General features: G+C 36.8%; 1 protein-coding gene across 4 annotated transcripts in view; it reads left to right on the top strand.

Moving 5' to 3' along the window:
* The window catches only part of Xrn2 (5'-3' exoribonuclease 2), a 67571-nt gene extending 54078 nt beyond the window's left edge, over window positions 1-13493 (top strand). For all 4 annotated transcript variants that reach the window (XM_060383127.1, XM_021646293.2, XM_060383128.1 and 1 more), the window contains 3 exons: window positions 4917-4980; window positions 10317-10455; window positions 12987-13493. In XM_060383127.1, the coding sequence (XP_060239110.1) occupies window positions 4917-4980; window positions 10317-10455; window positions 12987-13052 (269 nt within the window). In that variant the 3' untranslated portion in view covers window positions 13053-13493. The remainder of the gene's footprint in view (window positions 1-4916; window positions 4981-10316; window positions 10456-12986) is intronic.
* The last annotated feature ends 4584 nt before the right edge of the window (window positions 13494-18077 follow it).

Genomic DNA, 18077 nt, shown 5'->3' with positions numbered 1-18077 from the left:
TCATAGGCTCTCCTTTCCTTTTTGTTTTTGTTCTTGCAGATAAGATCTTAGTATGTTATATAGGTTTCTCTTTTGGACTAAAGTGATCCCTACTCAAAACTTTAAGTAGCCTGGGACCCTAGTCTCTGCCATCATTCCTGGATCTCTACCCCCGTAATACCTCACAGCAGGAATCAAAATTTTAACACATGATCCTTGAGGAATACTCGAGCCATAACTAACCCAAAGCATTATATTCCTAAGTTCCAACAGCAGCCTGCTACCACTGTGATCTCTTTATATAGTGTCTGGTAGATACTTATCTTTAAATCTTCTTTTTACTCAACTTAAATTCATAAGTTATATCATTGTTACAACATGAGTTTAATGTGCCTTTTAAAAAAATGTACATCAAGGGCTGGGAAGATGGCTCAGTGATTAAGAGCAATAGCTACTCTTCCAAAGAACCTGGGTTCAATTCCCAGTACCTGATGACTCTGAGCTACCACATAACTCCTGTTCCAGGGAGTCTGACATTGTCTTCTGGACTTTGAGGGCACTGCATGCACATTGTAGACAGACATTGGCAAGCAAAACAACCATAACATTAATAAAAATGAATCTTTGACAATATACACACATACATCAAAATAAAGGCAGAATTATGAAAATCTATTGCACTGGGTATGCCAACACACATCTGTAATCCTCACAGCATTTGGGGTGCTAAGGTAGGAGGAGGATTCCACAGATTTGAAGCCACAGAGGGAGAACCTGTCTCAAACCAAAAAAAAAAAACACAAAACAACAAAATCTAACATACTCTTTGGGAAATGATGGCCTAGGTCAAGTGGTACTTGGCTTAACAGGAGCGTATAACCTGTAGAAAATCACTCATTATAAATTTGAAACTTGAAGATTTTGTCAGAAACTTTCATTTTATTAAATTGAAAACGAAACCACTTAATTTTTCAAAGTGTTTTTCGTGCCGTAATTATTTTCTTTACTGACAGTGACAGTAAAGTCACTGTCAGCTGTCTGCTCTCAGTGTCTCCTCTTGTTGGTCTTTCGTTTGCCTTTAATATGACAGTTTGCGGCTATACTTCTTTGTGTTTTTTTGATAACTTTAGTTAGAGTCAAGTGTCACCCTTAGCACCATTCAGTTTCTGCATCTTAAAGAACTTGGTGCATGGCTTCTCTTCATTTTGGTCAGTAAACTTGTCAGTTAGCTGCATTTGAAAAGTGATTTGTGATTACTGCAATAAGTAAACATGAAATCTTTTCTGTGATTGCCACAATGATTAAATAAATTGTCACTTGAGAACCTATTGGAGAACCTGGGTTTATGTGGCCTTAGAGCTCTAGAAAAAGGGATACATTTTTAAAGACCAAAGGAAAAAATTAACTGTCTTTTTTTTCTCCCTTGTGCTTGTACCTTCTGAAGTGCAATTCATTGTCTCACAGGTTTTTTTTTCCTCCCACTCAAAAAAGATCTTCTGTTAGAGCCGTACAAATGAATGGTAATAAGTTTGTTTTACTGTCTACTTCATTACTTAGCCTGGAAATATTTCTGCTTTGTGAATACTTAAGGGCTGTGTGTATTACTCAGAGCTCCATGAAAAAAGTTGTTTAAAGGTATCTTTGAAAAAAATTTGGTGTGTGTTTATTTATTTATATTAAAAATGAAGAATGTTTAGTAAGTATATGACTGAAAATTTGTAAGTTTTATGTGATTTGCTCAAGTTTTAGCAAAATGCAGTATGTTTGCTAATACTAAGATTATATGAATAAGGGTTGTTTTGAAAGTGAGAATTAAATATGAAAGTGCCTGGTGTCCTGGAAACGCTGACATGGGAATGGATGTTATCATTTTCTAGCACTTAAAGGTAGACTCTTAGGAAGTGCTCACTCTATGCTTTATTGTATTAGTTCTTGAAAATAATGTTTTGTTTAATGTGCAACATGTTTGGATTTAATACTATATTGTTGGTGGTGATGGCATTACCCTGCAATTATACAATTTCTAGGAGAAAAAAACATTTTCCTCCTTCATTTTCAGAAAATATTAGGGTAAAATGCTCTGGAAAGTTTATTTTAATATGCATTTGTCTTTTTCATTGTCTTTATTTGATCTTGAATAAATCGGGGTTTTTGTATGAAACTTTTCCAAGTACCATAGAGGGTATGTATTTCTGTGGTTATTAGGAGACACTATGGAACCAGACTTAGAGAATTAAGTCTTAATGATAAATAGAGGCATGTTTCCAGGGTGAAGAGCTGAGGCATGCACAACAGAGCTAACCAGGGTCTGAATCTGAGTCATTCTGTTGGTTGTGTTTTGTTTACTTTTGTCAGGTTATTACCTAGTTTTGTACATGCAAAACATAAAAATACGATAGTTTTTAAACATTTAAACTGATCCTTATAATTTTTCTTTATCATCTGAATAGGTTAGTGGTCTTCAAGTTTAACAAAATAATCAGAAAAAGTACAAGTGCTGATTTTTATTATCAGTAGGCTTTTCTGATAAATTGCAAGTCATTGAAAATTAAATGTTTACTAAATGTCTTATATTTTCCATTTAAGGAAGCCACACAAGTGAAATAGTTGCTGTTCTTACATGAATTTCTAGGCTTTACCAGGTTAAGATTTCTTTGGTGTTAAGTTTAGCTCAGCTGCTTGAGTGTTTGTCTAGAATAAAGCCATGAGTTCCATCTCCCAGCACCATATGTAACATGCATAAGACTGGTACTCACCTCTACTATCCAGAAAGTGGAAGCAAGAGGATCAAAAGTTCACTAACATCCTTGGCTGTATAGTTTGAGACTGGACTGAGATACATGAGATATAGTCTAAAAAAATAAGATAAAATACAGATTTTTCCTGGAAACTTATAGTTTGTAGTGATTCACTGGGCCCAGAATAGGCAACTTTCTTCTCTTATTTCTGTGAACTTTGTAATTAGCTTCCAGAATTTCCATTGAGGTTTTGAACCGTAAATCATATATGATGACCATTGTGTTGTAGCTGAGCTTTACTGCTAGTAATTTCATTTTTAAGCAGTAAGACGGGATAATTCAGCTAGAGAGACTACTTGGCTTTCTGATAAAGGATTTCCTCTATTTTTGAAATAGGAGTCCCTAGTTGGGTGCTGGAAACTATGCAAGTTGGTATGAATCTGTGAGTAGTATACCTCAGACTTGACGCCTCGGTCCTTTGGAGATGAGCAGAAACCCCAAAGCAGAAGAGGCCAGCCATGTCACGCTACTACAATTGTTTGTTGCCACGTACTTTACTTGCCCCATTTTTGCTTTATGATTTTTTTTCCCCCAGACAGGGTTTCTCTATGTAGCCTTGGCTGTCCTGGACTTGCTTTGTAGACCAGGCTGGCCTTGAACTCACAGAGATCTGTCTGCCTCTGTCCCCCTGAGTGCTGAGATTACAGTGTTTGCCAGTGCCCAGCTGCTTTATGAAATTTTTAAAAGCATTAATTTTTTTCATTTTTTTTTTTTGTAAAATCAAATTGTACATTTTTTTGGTTCTTAACTAGGGCTAAGCTTTCATTTCTTCTTTCCTTTAAGAAAGTAATTTTGAAAAGCCTGGTTTTGGTTTGTGTTTTCATTAAAATGAGAGCCTGAATAAATATGTCATGGTAGGTTGTGCTGTCCTTGCTCTTTGCAGTCTGGAGATGGTTACTGTCCTCCCCTAGTGATATACAACTTCTGGATTCAGCTGTTTTAACTAGGTACCAGCAGAGCCTGCTAAAGGCAGATAATAACTGCAGCGCTGAAGCCAGGAGCACTGGCTGCTTGATACAGCCCCTTTGAGTGCTTTAAATGTGAATGCCATGCCTGATGAGGAATGGATGGCTCTTTACTTCCTTTCAGTGCTTAGTTTATGTAGAACAGCGACAGCCATTTAGTTTCTTCTAAGTAGATAAAGTTGCCAGTTCAGCTTTGTGATAATGGCATAGGGGAATTGATGACCAGGAAACTATAGAAAAATAGGTGGTTCTTTTATTACTTTTTCTTGATGGTTGTGTTGAGAGATTGTATGTTTTCCATTTGATGGTGCTGCAGTTGGCACACTCATGAGTAAAGTGTTATAGTCCTATTTAGAGTTATTATTTAGAGTCAGTGTACCATCATGAAAAAGGCTGAGATCCTCTTTTTTTTGTGTGTGTGTGTGTAGCATTTAAAGTACACATTAAAAAGTGTGTGTACACACTACAACAAGTGAGAGAAAAGTGCAGGTATGGCCAAGGTTACCAAAATCACCTTGTTAGCAACAAAAATATAATCAACAAAAGTTTATGCTGATTCTGTTGGGTTTTTTGTTTGGTTTTGCTTTATTGTTTGGTTTTCAAGACAGGGTTTCTCCGTGTAACATTGGCTTTCCTGGACTTGCTTTATAACCAGGCTGGCCTCAAACTCACTGCCTCCCTGAGTGCTGGGGATTGAAGGCATGGGTGCACCACCATACTCTGCTCTACCTTATTCTTTTAGGACAAGGTTTCTCACAGATTAAGCTAACTCTTTTAAGTGGGGTTAACTGATTAGCAAACTTTCAAGCTCTCCCGGTCTCACCTTCTCAACTCAGGGTTACAGGCACGCACAGTCATGACCTGTTTTTTACGTATAGATCCAGGGATTCAACCGAAGACTAGGCTGGCCTCAAACTCACAGCAGTCCACTTGCCTCTGCCTCCCAGAGTGCTGGATTAAAGGCATGAGCATATCGCCAAACCTAGCTCTGTTGGTTATTTTTACTTGTTCATGGTTGGTTCTGATTCTAGCTCACTTACTTGGTTTACCTTGTGCTGTCTCTTTTTTTTTTTTTTTTTTTTTTTTTCAGGAATTTTGAATTAGAAACCATGTGGGCAGGTGATAGAGATTACTTTTACAAGCATTTTGTGAACTACTCACATTTATTTTACAGATATGAGGCCCCAAGATTCCTGGCGAGGTCCTCCTCCTCTTTTCCAGCAACAGAGATTTGACAGGTAATGCTAAAGTGAGCATGCTGTAAATGCTTCCTATGTTGATATCTGCTTACAAACAAAAACCTACCTGGTTTAAAATAACACTGTTTTCTATCCTAAATAATTTTTCTTGCATCTGTTTTTAGGAATTATTGTAGTTAATACTTTGAATTAAAATGCTCGTGTTTATATAGTTTCCTCCATTTCTTGGTTCTCTCGGACTTTATTGAAGCTTTGAGGTACTCTAAAAAATGCAACATAGAGAGCTTAAAATTGTATTTTGTTTTTGTCAAGCTAAACAAAAATTTTTTAGCAGGGTTGTGCAGTTTAATGAGGCATAACTAATGGTGTTCCACTTTTATCATGTCTGCCAGCCGCACAGCATTAGTACAGAGCAGCTATTGATTCTTACCACAGACCTCTTCAGGTCCTAATCAGCTTCTTTGCTACAGCTTTTTCAGGGCTGACGGGCCTATTGTAGGGCAGTGTCACTGTAGGTCAGTAGTTATTAGTTGCCACTGAAAACAGTTTCTTTAACTACTTAAGACTGAACTGAATTAAATGCAGAAGGGACTCAGAAGAGGATTATGGGATCTGCAGTCTAATAAGTACCACGGACTAGGAAGAATGTGACATGGTTTAATAACAAGGGATGTTTGACATGTGTTCTGTCATTCATAAGTTCTGTGTTCCTAAGTCAGATGAACGGGCCATGAGAAGTCAGCTGGGCATGTTATGAATACTTATACTAACATCTGTAGCTGATTAAAAAATAGTATAAAGGAGTCCCACCCATGACAGTAAACCTTCTTTTTCCCCCTTTCCAGTTATGATTGTTTTTACTTTGCTGAGTTAGCAATTTTAATCTGTTCACATCTTCAATGAATGGAGTGCATTAACAAATGGCACTAGAAATTGTGGCCTTCTTGAACAGACACTCAGTAGCTCTTGAGCCTCTCCAAAATTGCTTTCTGTTGTTCTCTTCAAGATTACTACAAAGATTTGTGTAATACACTGTTTATTGATAGTGGCAGCCACCTCACGCAAATCATTTTAAATTTAATGTAACTGGTAAGTATATGTTGATGTTTCCAGTGTATATGCTCAAAGCATGCAGCATGTATTAGTTAATTGTCACTGAAGTTGCCCAGGCTGCCCTTGAACTTCCAGTCTCCTGCCATAGTCTCCCAAGTTTTGAAAGGAGGAATTGTAGGTATGCAGCTCCTCAACCAGCTTAACACCATTTTAAAACAGAAATAGAGGTATAAATTCTTCTAAATTATTATGCTTGGTTTCTTCATACTGTTGCTCACTTCTTTGCCATTTTAATAACAATTTTTAATGCTTTTCTTCAGCTTAAGAATTACCAGCACTGTTCATATCTTTTCATAAATGTGACTGTATGTTTCTCTGAGCAACCTTTTAAAGTAGATGCCATTAACTTTTATTTTTACAAAAATTGAAACACATACTTCAGTATATTATCCAAGGTTGCTTTTCCATGTTATTCTTTATCAAGAAACTTTTTACTACAACAGAACTCCTCAGAGTATTCACTCTGAACATAATATAAAGTCTCACCACATCCAAGGAAATGAGGGATGGGATTGCACTTCTGAGGCTCTTTTTGCAGTTGCAGTGGCTTTCCTTCCTCTCAGTAAACATGTAAAGTTTTTCTAGGACTGTCTGTGCCCTTTCCCTTGCTCTGCTGTGTATCATTTTCTTGTTTTTATTTTACCCTCACCAAGTATACTTATTATCCCGACTGACTTTGAACTCAGATGTTAGGAACAGGTTTGTTTGTTTGTTTCTTCTGGGTTGTTTTAGATAATTAAAAATCATTCCTGAAAGAAAAAGTATCCTTAACTCATGGTTATTTGGGAAATGAAACTCTTTACTTTTGGAGGTAGAGTGCTACTATATGGCCACATTAGTCTACAATTTTTATTTATTTTTTTTGTTTTGTGCTTCAGCTTCCCAGCTACTAGTAAACTAAACCATTTTATTCTCCTAAGCCTCTTTAGCTAATAAGTGGGTACTGTCCATTATTCATTTTCATAGCCCTTGTCCTTTTCATAGCATTGTCTTACAAGACAGGAGGAACCATTTTTACTTTACCAAGAAGTTATAGATCATAGATGGTGATAATCTTATGAGAGCCAAGTTTTTGTAATTTCTAGTTCAGAGCATTTTCAGTGCACTATTTTTGAGTGTTGAGAATCTTATTAGAACATGACTTTTGAATGTATCTTCTTTCCTAAGCTGCAGTATGTTGTGTTAAACTATTTCTTTCTTTGGGATAGTACTTTAAGTCTGTATATCCCATTGACATACAGTGAGAAGACTGGTGAGAAAGCTCAGTGGGTAAAAGCACCAGCCACCAAGCCTGACAACCCAATATTTATTCCCAGGACTCTTATGGTGGAAGAAGAACTGATTCCTGAAAGTTGTCTTCTGACCTCACACATGTGAACATGTGCATATACAAAAAATAAATAAATGTCATTTCTTTAAGAAAAATCCAGTGGGAGATAGGCATGGTGGTATATGTCTGCAATCTCAGCACTGAGGAAGTTGAGGCAGAAGGATTTGAGTTCAAGGCCCACCAGGGCTACCTAGACCCTGTCTCGAGAACAAACAAACAAACAAACAAACAAGCTGTTTTTCCTCTCCCCCAAACAAAATAACTTTGTGTTAATCATGCAAGTGTTCAGCAGAGCCAGCCAGTGTTTAGTTTCCTTCCCCCTACACAAGGCACCGTTTACTTCATCTTTACCTGTGAGTATTCAGCTCAATGACGAGAAAAGCCTTTAAAACTGTGACTAACCATAGTACAAATTTAAGTTACCCAGATTGTTGAGTTGTAGTTACCAGCTACTCTCCAAAGCAGTAGTTTGGAAACTAAATAAAGAGTATTGTTACCACTGTGGTACCAGATAGTACCTAGGCTTGTAAGTTACCTTAGTTTATAACCACCATTCATTCATTCATTTATTCACTCACCCACTCACTCACTCACTCACTTATTCATTCATTTGTTATTAATCTATCTATTTATCTATTTATTTATTTTGCTTTCTTGAGATAGAGCGCTACTTTCTGGCTTTGGCTAGCCTGGAGCTTGTTGAGGAGACCTGGTTGGCCTTAAATTTATGGGGATGGCTTGGTCCTGCCTCTAGAATGCTGGGATGAAAGGTGTGTGTCGCCATGCCTAGTCTTAACTACTAATAGTTAGGGTAGGCCAACTGTAGGGTTTCCATCTCAGATTTTACAAATACTTTCTCAGATGAGTTTCGGTTTGTGTATGTTTGCAGACTGATATAATTAACAGAGGATGGTAGCACGTTCGCTACCGCATTGTTCTTTCTCTAAGTCCTGTTAGTAATAAGTTTTATCGTAGAAGTTATCTTTGAACAAAAACATTTGATTATTTTGAACAAAAAGAAAAATTGTATGTTTTACACTTCGGCTTTGCCTTCTAACCTATTTTTTAAATATAAAAGTATTTTAAAATTGTGTTTATAGTTTACATTATTTATACCAACAAATTTTCCTGAAACACAATTCCATGAAATTCACTGTAAGAGTGAAAAGAAAAATTAATCACAGGACAGTGTATATGAGTTGCAGTTTTGGCTTCTGGGCTTTTCACATACCTCCCAACATTGGGTATCTTGATCATAACCCATTACCAGCTCCCTCACCTCTGCAGAGGCCAGAAGAGACCATTCTTACGTGTGCATAGAGCTATTTTTAGGAATCTGAGAGGGTATTCTTACAAAAATTTGTTTGTACTGATAATTACCTAAAAAACAATTCTGAGTCCTAACCATAAGTTTCCAACTCTAACTCTGAGTCGACCCTGAATTGTAGTGTGCTATATCAGGGCTCTGGTTTCACCACTATGTATAAAGAGTAGCTTTGGCCTTTCTAGAGTCTTCAGAAAGCTGTTGTCTCTGAACTGTTATGTAAGAATAATTACTTTGCATTTTTGTTGTTGTAGTTTAAGAAGCCTTGTTGTAAGTTAAGTGAGAATAGAGAGGATGGATTCAAATTTGAATAGCTTGCTTTAAGAACAATTAGTCACCACCCAATGAGCCTAACCTCAGGCTTTTAACCCTAAGATTTTTCTTTCCCATGTAGAAGTGAAATTCATATGCTGATATTGTTATAGTGAATATTGGCTAGTTAGAACCTTAGTGAATGTAAAGATTTTACTGAGTTCTTCCTGGCATCATCTGTGGCCCCAAAGTTTGTAATATTAGAGTACACATGAACATTTGTTTCTGTTTATTCTTTTTTGTGACTGTAAAAAAATAAGTTGAAAGTGTCTTATTGAGAAATTTCCATTTTAAATGGTGATTATCACTTTTAGAAAGATCTTTGCTACATTGTTTATGTGACAAGTTTTAATTAAGTTATGATTTAATGCCTTCTACCTATGGTTGTATATCTAAAAGTTAAAATAGGTACTTGAAGACAATTAAAACATGTCTTTCAACTGGTAATCTGGGACAGCAAACTGGGTTATAATAGCTGTTGAATCTGTGTTCCCATGTAAACTGTACACCGAATGCCAGTCAGCCCATGCCAATTAGTGCTCATGTTGCTAGGTCACCATGGTCAATTGAAAGCTGCATCAATAGAACTTGAAAAGGTTTCTTCACGATCAGACCTTCTGACATATTGAGCAGAATAATGGATGGGAAAAAACAGCCAAGTCCCCTACCCTGGATTCAAAATACTCAGCAGTAAGAATTCACTTGCAACCTGCAATTAACTAGAAAGAATAGCATCTAAGAACGAGTCTGGACATTTTTGAAAATAAAGCCTCTTTCTCCTACTTGTACACGCTTACTCTTTGGACAGAATCATAAATGTAATCAGCCTGCTGATTGCGATCCAGAGCTTCAAATGATGAAAAGAAACTTCACATTTAAAATTACAAAATATTTTGTAAAAGTTAATCAGCTGACTTTAAGCACCCTAATTAGAAACTGTTTATTATTATGTGTGCACACTAGTGTGGTGGGTTGTGTGTGTCAGAGTTGCACATGTGGAGGTACCAGCTTGGGTCCTGGGGATTGAACTTGGGTCATCAGACTTGTAAGGCAGGCACTTGGTCCCTCTGTGCCATCCTCTACTTGTAAACATCCCTTTTAATAAAGTTTTTTATGAAACTTGGAACCAGGACACTACACTACTTATGCGAGACATAAATGCATCATACTGCATATTCTGTATAACAAATCTAGGTAAATTAGATGGTTCTAAAATTTGGAGGAGATGACCTGCCCATTTTAGGCTTGTGCTGTAAAGCAGGCTTTCACTTCTGATATAAATATGTCTTTCTGCAGAAGTGTCGGAGCTGAACCTCTCCTGCCTTGGAACCGGATGCTCCAAACCCAAAATGCAGCCTTTCAGCCAAACCAGTACCAGATGCTGGCTGGGCCTGGAGGATATCCACCCAGACGTGATGATCGAGGAGGGAGACAGGTAATAAATACAACGTGGGCTGCAGAGGAAAAGGAGCATACTGCTTTCTGTTAAGTTTGCCTCTTAGGAATGAATATGTTCTTAGCAGTATTTCTGGAGAAAACTGCATTAATAGAGTAGCTTAATTGTCATCATTAAAAATGCATTTAAGCCAAGTACCTCACGTAAATAGTTTATACATGGACAATCCTAAAGAACCCCAGCTAGAAGCCCTGTAATTGTGCGTTCAGTAGTGATTAGCAGGAGTCAGTGTTAGCGCAACACATGGGGTGACTGGGACGACATATTTTTCTAACATAAACTGGGTCTGTCTTTAACAAATGCAGATGGCCTGGAAGTTGAAAGTAAAAAAAACAAACAAAAATAAAACAAACACAAAAGTACCTGTTAACCTGTTGTCATTATTCATCCTAGAATTCTTTCAACTGAAGTCATTGAGTCCCTCCTTGTAAAAGCAAATTTCTCTTCAAAGATAATTCCACACATTTTTCTACTAAATGAAAAGTGCCATGTGACATGAATGAGCACTGTAATTAATTCATAAATAGAGATGATGTAGATTTGTTTTCTTAATTCCATCCTATCTAAGCAACATTTAAGGTTGAAGTCTATTTAACATAATTTCCCCTAGCAGTTTGATCCCATGGGTAGAATTTATATGCACTTTAATCCAGTCTTTGGTAAAGAAGAGGACTCGGAATGCTGCACAGTTCAGAATGTGTAGTGTTCCTGGAGTTTAGCAGTTGCAGTGATATGAAGGGGTTTTAATTTTTTTTTTACCTGGTACTGCATGCCGGCTGTTTGCAGTACTTTGTATATTGGTTTTTTCACTTCTGTCTTAATTTGTGCCCCCTCTTTAATCTGAGATCTTTGACATCTTTGACATCTAGGTATCTTTTTGATACCTTCAAAGTATGTTTTTCTAAGTCTGTTTCAACCTTATAAGAAAGTAGTTGCCTTGATTGCTTATAGTTAATGCCTTTTGAAAAAATTTTGTTTTAATTCATTAAAATAATTTCATAGAATTTTAAACTTTTTTTTCACCCAACACTGCTGAAACGACACATTAGGAAATTACTGCAGTCTGTGCTGCTGGAGTTTAGATGGTACTAGGCAATTAAAGTAACAACATTTAAAAAATAAAGACATTTCAAACTGAAGAAACCTTGGAGAAAGCTGTGTCCAGTCACTTCATTTTGCAGGCAGGAACTGAAAGCCTGTGACTTCATAGTTTGGAGGCAGAGCTGAGGACACTGAGCCTCAGCTCATCTTCTTGCCTTTGGAAGAGGCCAAGATTTTCCCTTTCAAGGGGCTCTACTGTTAGAGGAGTTGAAATTCTTCTCTGAGAGGTTGGAAGATTCCTTTGGAAATACACTCATTCTTTTCAGTCTTATTTCCATTTAGTTTTTGTTAAGTCACAACTTTTGAAGTTATAGTTAATTGTTATAGTGAATCATGCCTTCATTTTATTTTTAGTGACGCTGATATGTATAAACAGGTCCCTATGTGTAAACTGTTTAAATGACAATATGGAACCCTGTGGTCCGAAATAGGAATTTCCTCCTTTTGGAGTCAAACCCAGTGCCACATTCACCCAGCAAATGCTCTTACCACTTGAGCTATATCCCCAACCTTTAGAAAAAATAATTATGAATTATTTTTATATAGAATTATTTTTGCAAGCATAATTATATAATAACTTTATTACTTAAAGTTATGTTTTTTATCGAATAAAAAATACATCCCTGAAAATAATTGGTTATTAGGCCTTAATAAAGTCTCTTGCTTTGGTTAAATAAAATGACTTTACTACCAAGATCTCAGAATGGTGGGACAGTTTTAAAGTACTGTCTCTTACAGCATGCACAGTAGCAGACAAATGCAGACCCAGACCAGACAAAATTCCAGAATGGAGAGAGGAGGTAGACACACAGTCCCTTCCTTAGTTAAGGCGCTGTTGGCAGCTAATAGCCAGTAGGAGAGACAGGGAAGGTTGGAATAGTTTTTGTTGTTTGCTTGTTTTTTTAAGGGTGTAGATCCTAGTAGGTTGAGCACTCACCAGTGAAGGCCACACAGCTAAGATTATATGGGCAGTATAAACTTAACTTGATGAGCTAAATACATACATACATACATACACTCACAGAGTTGGGTGGTTTGAGAAGAGTAGGGGAAGGAAATGAATATGACCAAAATACATTGTTTGAAATTCCCAGAGAACTAATAAAAAGGTGAAATTAAGACCCACTATATATATTTATAAGAAGTATTTAATTGTTCATCTGTCTACATTTTAGGGAATTTCTTAGATGTGGTTACTAATGCTTGTTAGGTTAGTGTTCAGTAATGCAGCCTTTGTAACAATCTTTGTTAGAGATGTGGACTTAAATCACATACTCATGAAGACTTCCCATGTGATGTACCTTTAGAAGCAGTCCATTTCTTCATGATGTGCTTTTCCACAGCAGTGTAAATTTCTTTATTAGGGGTATTAACCCAGAAAATAAATTCTTTCTTTTGTTTATTTTCAGGGATATCCCAGAGAAGGACGGAAATACCCTTTACCACCACCTTCAGGAAGATACAGTTGGAATTAGGCTTTTGTAAAGCTTTCCAAATCCTTTCTCCATTCTATATAAACTATTTGTGGAAAGATTTCTTTCTCAAGTAGTAGTTTTTAATAAAACTACAGTACTTTGTGTATTTCTTTCAACTGTGTGTATTTTTACTGATCTGATCTCACTGTTTCATGTTGCTTTCCAGAGATGTGCTGCATAATACAGTGAGTGTGAATTTCTTGCTTGTGAACACACCTGATGAAATTAGGAGGCCTGGGTTTTCATTATGGTAAAATCAAAACAGCTCTATGCTGATTTTAATGCACATGAATAATTAGGTATGAATATTTGAGCTGCACGTTCAGCAGACTAGAGTATATGTTGCTCAACATTTTTTGGAAACATTTCATTAAAGTACTTGTCTTACAGAAATTTGTGGACTTTAGTAAAAAAAAAAAATAAAGCTAACTTTAAAAGCTCTGGTTTCTTTGTGGTCTTTGATTGTTTCAGCTCTAAGTCTTGACTTGGGTGCCTATTTTTGTAAGTCAACTTTTATAGAAATCAGTTCCTACAGTTAGATGTCAAAAGCAAGTCAGAGTCTTGATAGTTTTTTTTCAAAAGAGATAGTCAGCACTTTAACATTTATTATATTAGCATATTATTAACACATCTTTGTGAATGTTTACATTTTACAAATTTCATACTTATTTTCTAGTTTTAAGAATATCTAAATCAAGTTTGGGGATCATTTAAAAATTTAAGTTGAAAATTTATAGTTAAAGAATATATGCTCAGCATATTTTAAATGATGTTTAACAGTAGAATTCAATTTGGGCTTGTTTCCGTTCAATTGAGTACCTAATTCCTTGTTTGGACACACACAGCATTTTCATCTAATTACCAAAATAAAGTTGGAACACCTTTCTGTAAAGACTGAGGCTTTGTCTCAATTTTTCTAGTCTAAGACATTTGTTAATTTTTGCTTACGTGGGGAAAAAAATCCACCTTATCTTTGAATAAACATGCATTTTGAAGCTGTTGAGTTCATTGCTGATGCTGGTGAAAGCAGCAGGATCCTTTTATTGTTGAAACATTCTCCATTAGGAATTGTCAACCTTTGTATGTTAACTTCATTTCACATTATAGTAATGAATCCTATTAATTTCATTTTCCAAATATCAAAGCTTTCTAGCCCTCTAAAATACTGTATATAGTCCTAAATAAAGTATATAGTTTCATGGGTTCTTTAAACCCACACTAATGCTTTTCATTTCCCCAGTCCCTTGGTTTTGGCTGAAGGGTCCTGAAGATGTCCAAGTGAAGGGCCTAATGAAGTTAGCTGACAGTAGGTTCCCTCTTGTGAAACAGATGGTTGAGTCTTGACACATCTGCCTGGTTCCTGTACCCTTAGATCCTTCTCTTCCTCTTCTCTTACTGTTAGAATAGGAAAATGCCATTATTTCAGATAATGCTGTTTAAAGCTTTCAAGTGGGATATTTGCGGGGGAAAAGGTCCCTCAAGTTTTAGTGTTGCAGTCAACAGGCTAGTTTTGTTATTTGTATTTTGTTGTATTACCTTTGGGCACCTTTTTCAGGAACTCTCATTAAAGTGGTGTTTTTTTTTGTTTTTTTTTTTTTTAAGTCAGTGCCTGTAAACATCTGTTAAGGGGACCTAGTAAGGAGAGAGCCACTTCCTTAGCTCTAGAGCCCCAAAGGGTTGATGTGAAAGTACAAAGCCTTCTGCAAATGGATATTAATTGCCATTTAGCTTTTCAAAGGCAAATAGGGTGTAATGACCAGTAGGCTAATTTTCTTGTGAAGACCTGGGCATAATAGCAGGAATCCTCCCACCTCTGGATGGAGGTCAGATGCTCAGGGCAAGGGTTGGGACACACAAGGACTTTGCAGCTGAGGCCAAGCTGGTGGAAGTGCCTCAGAGCAGCTGACTGGCAGGGTTACAGAGGTCGAGCCACCCCTCATAGTCAAGGTTGTGCTGTCTGTCCCAGTTAGCCTCCCTGGGAAGTTGCAAGTCCGGAAGCTGTGGCCTTTGGCCACCGGTCCGTGACTCCCCTAAGTCCAGGATTCTGAAGCCCCACAGTCTCGAGGACCCAATAACTTACATGGAGTAGAGTGGGTGTGGGGCAACCTCAGACCTTTGACCTAGGGGGCATCACCTCTTCACTGCCTGGGTGCAGCCCCTCAGTCTTACAATTCGCTAGGCAAGTGCACATGGCTGAACCTGTAAGAAGATCAGAAACACACCTCACCCTGCCCCAGATTTCTCTTTAATAGAAATCTAAAATCTAGACATTCTCTAGAGTCAGTCTGTCTCCACATTAAAGGCTGCAGAGTGGCTTCACCACTTGGTCTTGATTCTCAAGACTTCACTCAGAAAACCAAGATGCCACCAACCTTTTCTATTTCCAACCAAGAAAAAGATCAAGGAACTAACAAAGTAACAAGCACCCATTCTTGAAACATGCTTCCTCCACTCCACATTTATTCCAACAGATGTCCTGTGGCTGTTTTTCTATAACCTATTTATGGAAGTGGGGTAAGAAGACAACATACTTTTAATTTGTGAAATGACATTAAAGCTAATCACTACTGCAAAATTGTGCACTTTTAAGATTATAGTGTATTAACGGTTAATTTTTATTAGAAGTTACCTCAACAATTACTGAGGTTACAGAGATTTTTTTTAAACAGCATTTCACTCCATTTCAGATAAACATTCTAAAAACTAAAAGCAAAACCCCTCTGTCAGAAACTTCTATTACCCTTAGACTTGGAAAAAAGTAACCTGGAGATCACAGAGAACTCTCCACACTCGCTGGAGAGAAGGCTGTGGCTGACACGTGCGTGCAGTTCTACTGTCTGGGGATCCCTGACATTTCCCCAGACACCAGTTCAAGCAGCGAAAGGCTTCTCATGCTTTATAAATGTATTGGTTCTCTGTCTCACTGGGCTTGAAGACGGCAGTCACAGCATTTAACAAAAACTAAGGTTCCATAACATACAAGATACTGTGGCATTAAATGGCAGGGAAATATCTGTGCTTTAATCGTGTCTGAACTGGGATTTATATTGCTACCATATAATGCATTATTTTCTCATACACAAACTTATATCTAAAACCAAAATCTATACACTTTTAAATAATCGGGGTCTCTTTAGAACCATTACTGTTCAGTGGAGTTAACAAAGCAAGCATATGGAAGGCATTTGCACTTAGTGAACAGGATTGAGCCTCTGATTTGCTTTAAATTCAAAGTAAGCAGCTACTAGGAGAACAGAGTTTGAACACATCTGTGTTGATTACTTGTTCTGACCTTTAGATTGTGTTCTAAGCAAAGCCTTAAATAGGACAACTGGGTTACACTCTCACCCTTGCATATACAAAACATCCTGTGCCCTTCAAAATTGCACACTCTCATACTTCAATTTACATCCTAATGAAGATTACACGGAAGTACCTGCATTCCCTGCCGTTACTCTCTGCAACTTTCATTCCGCATTTTGATTTCCACGCCTCCACTGGAAAAGATTTTAGACCCCAAAATATATTGCAAAATGTCACATGTGCAGAGTTAGCATTTCTGAAAGCCGGTTTTGCTATGGCCTCTGCTAAACTTGGAGAGGGCTTTGTCCACCCAGCCCCTCCTGCTCCAGTTCTCCCTCTGTTGTGGGGACACTTATCCTCCTCTTCAGTTAATGAGTTTCACCTAGTCTAGCCGTTTGTGTTTTCATAAAAGATCTGTGAAGCACCAACTGCAAAAGAAGGAAAAGGCTTTTGCTTTGCATTAATCAGAAAGTGGAATTCTATAGTAAAAAACATCTCTTTTAATGTTTCAGGAACCAAACCTTTCGCTAATGTTAGGATGTGCTCAGTAAGTCTCAGGGTGTAGAATATTAAGGCCTCTTCAAGTTTGGGGTTTTTACTCCTTATGAAAATGTTGAATGGAGAAAGATTGTTTGCTTCTGGTGACATTATTTTCAGTAGAGTTCATTTAATTGAAAAGATTCTGTGTCTGGAAATAAGCTATCCAGGAAAAAAAAAATGTTACTTTTTTAAAGGTATTTTCCTGGGTACCTATGGACCATAACGCTGTTGTTGTTTTTGTAAGTGCTGGTCTGTTTAAAAAATTATTGCAAACGGTGTGGATTCTTAAAACATATTTTCTAAAGGTAATATAGTCAAACTGATGAAAACAAAGCACTTTGAACTGCAATGCATCAGCACTAGCTTTGCCAGTGAGATTAACACTGGTTTCTAAAGTCAATCTACCAGTAATACAAAAACTCAAGCAGAGAGATTTTTCTGTATGTTTATCACATCATTTTTAGACTAATATGTCCACTGAAATTATATAAAATGCCTTTAAAATTAAATTTCATCCTCAAAAATTGTACAATGGTGATTTGATAAGACTATCTCTGCTCCACGGTCCCCTCCCTTTTCTTGCCTTGAAAGGAATTCGGTTTATTTATTTATTTTTATTTTTTAAAGAGGATTTACTTTAGAAAATACATTTTGGAGAAAGTGCAAGTTTGACTTCTATGTTCCTTCCTATGCAGCCACTTTGAATTTTCCAGGAAAATGTTCAAACTATGAAAGGGAACGCCATGTTTCAGCTCAAATTTATGCTTCTAAAAAACTTGAATGCAGACGAGGTTTGGGGTATCTGGTATTTTGATTATTTGAAAGTGTGTTTGCCCATCTTATTTCTTTACCTTCCATCGGCTCTATAAGTTCACACTATTCAGTCAACTCTATTTTTTTCCAATATTTCCTTTAATAATGAGTAAATGAGCTGTGTTGCCATGCTCTGCCAAAATAAAAGTAAAAATAAAAGAAAGAAAAATCCCTGCAACACTTAAGAAAAAGAAATAACCTCTTGAATTTTAGGGGGGGAAAGTACTTGAAGTCTTTTAAGTTATATTTAAATATCCATTTGAAATACTGGAAATATAAATCGGCATATTAAAGACTAAATGCATTTATTTATACAATAAAACACCAACAAGATTGGTGTAACCCCTATTAAGTTCTAAATATGGTGGA

This window comes from Meriones unguiculatus, chromosome 4 (genome assembly GCF_030254825.1).
Source record: "Meriones unguiculatus strain TT.TT164.6M chromosome 4, Bangor_MerUng_6.1, whole genome shotgun sequence".
In the NCBI taxonomy this organism is placed as follows: domain Eukaryota; kingdom Metazoa; phylum Chordata; class Mammalia; order Rodentia; family Muridae; genus Meriones; species Meriones unguiculatus.
Note: the sequence above shows the minus strand (reverse complement) of the source record. Positions and strands in the feature narration are given on the sequence as shown.